Source organism: Quercus suber, unplaced genomic scaffold, assembly GCF_002906115.3.
Source record: "Quercus suber isolate HL8 unplaced genomic scaffold, Cork oak 2.0 scaffold_70, whole genome shotgun sequence".
NCBI classification, from domain to species: domain Eukaryota; kingdom Viridiplantae; phylum Streptophyta; class Magnoliopsida; order Fagales; family Fagaceae; genus Quercus; species Quercus suber.
Window position 1 is genome coordinate 1,602,268 of NW_027069535.1, and position 5,649 is coordinate 1,607,916.

Here is a 5,649-nt window from a genome sequence, read left to right on the forward strand (position 1 = left end):
AAATGCAATATTAGAGTGTCACGTGATAGGATCTCATACACTCTCACATGAGGTCTCTGCTTTTATATATATATTGATGGTTTTGTTCTCAATAAATTTACTCGACCATGTGTATTTTACTTGGAAGTGTCTCTAGAGGACTAACTATTAGGCAGAGATAGTTTCATCTTTGAGATGATTTCAATTCCAGTTCTTCTTATCTAAGTTGTAACTTTCTATACATCAATTATTTTGTCTGGACTCTGGACTGACATGTTTGTTGATAAGGATGAAATTTTTTTATTGGCCTATAATTAGTTATATATCTTCCTAGTTCAGACATCGGATTTCCTTCTTTTAGTTGTTTAGTTACTTTCTTTGATGTGAGGTGCATAATTTCTTGATATCTTTTTGTCTCTTTTTGCTAAATACTTTGTTGAGGGTCCAAACAAAAAAAATAATAATAGACTTTGAGAAAAAGACGTTTAAAAAGAAAAAACTTTTCTAATTACTGTTGCTCTTTATAAAGTAAGTACCCTTATATCTGGCTTCACAAATTCTATAATTTTTTTTGATAAATTACATTTGAACCCCAGTTTTTTAAGGTGTTTACATATTGAACCTCACACTTTCAAAAGTTCTTAAGAAAACCCTTCGCTTACATGAAGTCAAAAATGAAAAATACAATGCGACTTGAAGTGAAATCATGTTCATATATAATAAGCACATGAGGTTAAAATAACCATACGACATCATTTCATCTCAGTGTTTGCTATTAATTAACGACATCACCGATCCACCATAGATGGGTGTATGGTTTGAATTGAAATATTTTTTATAGTATATATGGAGTTTAATTCAAAACTTAGAGTACAAGAATTAATTTAAAACCAGTCTCTTAAATCATGGAATTCAAGATACAATTTGCCCTTTCTAATGGGAAGCATAAACATAATGAATATTAGTTTAGTTTAGAAATGACAAAAGGGTGGTACAGGGTTAGATGTATAAATTGGGTTTGAGGTGGATTTAAAATGTTTTACTAATCCTGATGAGATTGCTTCAACAATGATGAGACAAATATGAAAAATATAAGGAAATAGTGACCTTGAGAGTACTAGGAGAGAATGAGAGACAAATGCTTTAGAGATGGTAACATAATTTGTATAAAAATAAATAAATTATAACTAGAATATATATAGAGAAGATTAAATTATATATATATGTATAAAAAATTATATATCTATATATAATTATATAACATTCGGATCAGAACAAGACAAGCAAAACCCATCCCAACCCTATCATCTTTCATAAAAAATAAAAATAAAAAATTCACATGGGGTAGAACAGATCAAACAAGGTGGTGGGGGCATTTTTGCCATCTAGACTTTCTTTATTACTCATTTCTTCTCTCCTTTCCAAAAGAGAGACATTTGCATCTCTCTCTCTCTCTTTTAAACTTTTAAACACAGGAACTCTTTGTCTCTTCCTCTCCCTTCACCCCCCCTCTCCTCTCTCCCCAAATTGATAAGCAATGGAGAGAAAGGTAGCCATTATTGGAGCCGGTATCAGTGGCCTCCTGGCTTCCAAGTACACACTGTCAAAGGGTTTCCATCCTATCGTTTTTGAAGCCAAAAGCAACATTGGAGGAGTATGGACCAAAACCATAGAGACCACTAGACTCCAAACTCCAAAAGTACTATATCAGTTCTCAGATTTTCCATGGCCTTCTTCAGTGACAGAAGACTTTCCAAAACAACATCAAGTTTTCGACTATATTCAATCATATGCTCATCATTTTGACTTGCTTAGGCATATCAAATTTAACACCAAAGTTGTCAGCGTTGAGTATGAAGGCCTATCTGAGGAAGAGATGCAATCATGGACCATGTGGAGTGGTACTGATGCGTTTCTCAGTTCCAAAGGGAAATGGAAGCTTATGGTAGAAGATACAAGTAGCCTTTCGACAGAGGTATGTATATACACATACACACACCAACAATTGTTATCATTTATTTATTTTTATTTTTTTCCTCCTGCTTGGAGATAAGGTAGAGCGAGATATTTGTGAAGGACATAACACATACTGAGTCACTGACATACATCTACTCATTTTTGAGGTTCTCAACTTCTCATTAATAGTCATTATTCATGATGAGGAACAGGACTTTGAAGTTTGGACAATCGATATGATTAATTAGATGGATTGGGCCAAGGCCCCATTTTGATATGATTTTTTTTTTTTTTTTGGAAACAGTAGTTAATAAGGGAGGTGAGGTGAATTTTGAACCACAAATGTGAAGCATCACAAAAAATACCACATTATCATTAAGTTATCACTTTAAATATAACCTAATTAAGATTGGATTATGTTAGAAATAGGAAACAAATCTAAACCAATAATTAATTGTACAAGACCATTGGTCCCTATTCCCCGACGTAGCCAACATAGTTAAGTAGGCTCCGCATACATCCCATCAGATCACTCAAAAAGCCAAAACCAAGGCTATGTTTATATTACAGGGTTGTTATAGCTTTATTATGACCTCTATAACAAAAGTTATGAGGATAGTTAGCATATATATAATCCATCCTACTACTTGTGCTACGCACATAGAAAAGTAGAAATAAAGGGCATAAGGCCTCTAAAGTAAGGTCAAATACTGGAGTTACCCCCAATAATTGTATGGGATTGCTGGCCCTAAACCTTGACAGAGCCAACATAGTTGATTGGGCTCCGCATACATCCCATCAGATTACTATATTGAACATATAAAACCAGTTTCTGGGGATCATTGCAATGAAATGTTCATACTGTAGAATAACAGCTGTAGTAAAAATAATGTTTTTCGAAATGAAACTGCAAATCATTTGTTTTGAAATTGTCACATATTTCTATTTTTATTTTCACTAGTTCTCATTTTATGCGACCCATGCGTACCTGGTAATCTACTCTTTCAGGCCAATCAAAATTGTGACAAAGATATTTAGTCAAAGTAGATTGGACTTATGAGTCTTAAACTCCTACTAAATTAAATGGAAATGCAGGAGTACCTAGTGGACTTTGTGATCCTCTGCATTGGGCGATTCAGTGACATTCCAAACATTCCAGGATTCCCTCCAAACCAAGGCCCAGAAGTTTTTCATGGCAAGGTGATACACTCCATGGAATATGCAGCCATGGATTATGAAAGTGCAGCTAAGCTTATCAAAGGGAAGCAGGTCACTGTTGTGGGATTCCAAAAATCTGCTTTGGACATTGCTATGGAATGCTCAATGGCAAATGGTATCAAACATAAATTTCACTTATATTACAGTGTAGAACTTGTAGGCTTTTACAAAAGACAAAACAACTTTAATAAGGTCATTTTCTAGGGAGAATTTACTAAATTTTTTAGGCTTATGCATGAAAAGTACTATTAATTATCTGCTCCATTACTCAGATTGGACATATTGTTTTCATTGATTTACACTTAATTTGCAGGCATTGAGCATCCATGTACTGTATTATACAAGTCTGAACATTGGATTGTTCCTGATTTCTTTCCTTGGGGTGTGCCTTTACCATTGTTATACCTTAATCGCTTTGCGGAGCTATTGATTCATAAGCCTGGTGAAGGTTTTCTTCTAAGTCTCCTGGCAACAATTCTTTCGCCAGTGGTAAATTTTCTTTTCATTTTTTTGTAATATTTTTATATAGCCTTAATATAATTTTTTATCTTTATACCTTGAAGAAGGCTCTCCTAAGAGTAGAAGCTTAAAACCTTTTATCATATAAACAGAGATGGGCATTCTCCAAATTTGTTGAAAGCTATATAAAAAAGAAGCTTCGGTTGGCAAAGTTAGGAATGGTACCAAAGCATAGTTTCCTTCAACAACTCAGTTCTTGTTTAATCTGCATAATGCCAGAAAAATTCTATGACAAAGTTGAAGAGGGAAGCATCATTTTGAAGAAAGGTACAAACTTCAGCTTCTGCAAGGGAGGTGTTCTGGTTAATGGTGAGGAGCAACTTCTGAAAACTGATTTGGTCATATTGGCTACTGGGTTCAGGGGTGATATAAAGCTGAAAGACATTTTTGTGTCCCCCACCTTTCAGGACCATATGGCTGGGTCCCCTAATACTACAGTTCCCCTCTACAGGTTGGTTAATTTCTTTAAGTTTTAAGGGGTGGGGGGTCATAACATTAGAATTCAATACCAAGGTAAACATGAAAAGAACTTTAAAAAAGAAACAAAATAATCTATGTTACAGCAAATTAGAAATGTTGGAAATTTTTTGGATTATTTCATCAAGGTTAGCTTAGGGATGTGAGCAATTTAGTACAATTTGGTTTCTTGGACAATCTAGATTTTCCCTTGGGGGGCCATATATAACATGTGTCAAACTGTAAGTTGTGCCACTTCACCTTAAAACCAATGGTGATAAGAGAAATACACTCAAGTCTTTTATAGCATTTGACATTGCCCCATTGAGCCTGTTTTAAGAGCAATAATAGAGAGCCAAATTTTGTGCCCCCCCCCCCCCACCCCCCCCCCCCTCCCCCAAAACAACAATATATATATATATACACACACACGTGTAAATAGATGCATTTGTATTAATAACATACTAGGTAATAGCATTAAACTAACATCATATAAAGATTCTTTATTCAATTTCTTTTGAACATTGTAACTTCTTAACATTGAAAATTTTAAAGACTTAATATTTATACTAAATTGATGAATGAAAATTAGACATTTGTTGTTTCTCTATGATATAATATGATACACTTAGTTCCAACACTATCCATAATCAATTCCAAAATTTTGGGACTAAGTCTTAATTGCTATTGTTTGATTCCTTGAACAATTTAAAACCTTCATGCATTTTGAAAGTAGTAATGAAAATGAGGAAATGACATTTCCAATTTATCAGAGAATGCATTCATCCACGAATTCCACAATTGGCGGTAATTGGTTTCTCAGAGAGTGTTTCAAACTTGTACACCTCCGAGATAAGATGCCGATGGCTGGCAGAGCTTCTTGACGGCACGTTCAAATTGCCCAGCATTAAAGACATGGAAAAAAATGTGGAAATATGGGATGAATACATGAAGACATACTCTGGCCAATACTACAGGAGATCCTGCATTGGTGCTATTCAAATATGGTACAATGATCAACTGTGCCAAGACATGGGATGGAACCCCAAAAGAAAAAAGGGATTCATTGCTGAATTGCTTGAGCCTTATGGCCCATTAGACTATGTTTCCTCATAAAGTGGTCACATTACATCTTCTAGTTCTGATTGATGGCCTAGTGGATGCATCAACTAAGCTTTGTATCACTCCCATTTCACACTATCATGTCCAAACTTTCCAACGAATGTCCACAATTTGAATGCAGTGTGTACTACTGGTGTAAAATGAGGAATGTGAAACAATCATTTTCCTTGTTTTTATGTGCTATGAATCCTTACGTAGGAAAAATGAATCCATTGAAGGATAGGAGAGGAAGGTGACATATGAAGTACTATACTCGTGCATAGCATCAGGTCATCAACTAACATCTAGCAACACAATATTTAAGACAAGCAATGACGGTTTTGAGCTTAGCTCTCTAGCAAAATTTATTTTTATGTACGTAAAGTAATTTGCAATATTTGTCAAAATTAAAGCTGATTT

The 5,649-nt window shown here is 34.6% G+C and overlaps 1 protein-coding gene across 1 annotated transcript; it reads left to right on the top strand.

Annotated features, from left to right (window-relative positions):
• The first annotated feature begins 1,393 nt into the window (after positions 1-1,393).
• Positions 1,394-5,422, top strand: LOC112030757 (probable flavin-containing monooxygenase 1). Its single transcript, XM_024063420.2, has 5 exons — positions 1,394-1,954; positions 3,031-3,268; positions 3,467-3,642; positions 3,765-4,123; positions 4,902-5,422. The coding sequence occupies exons 1-5, from the start codon at positions 1,517-1,519 to the stop codon at positions 5,242-5,244; spliced, it is 1,554 nt and encodes a 517-aa protein (XP_023919188.1). The 5' UTR covers positions 1,394-1,516; the 3' UTR covers positions 5,245-5,422.
• Positions 5,423-5,649: the final 227 nt, after the last annotated feature.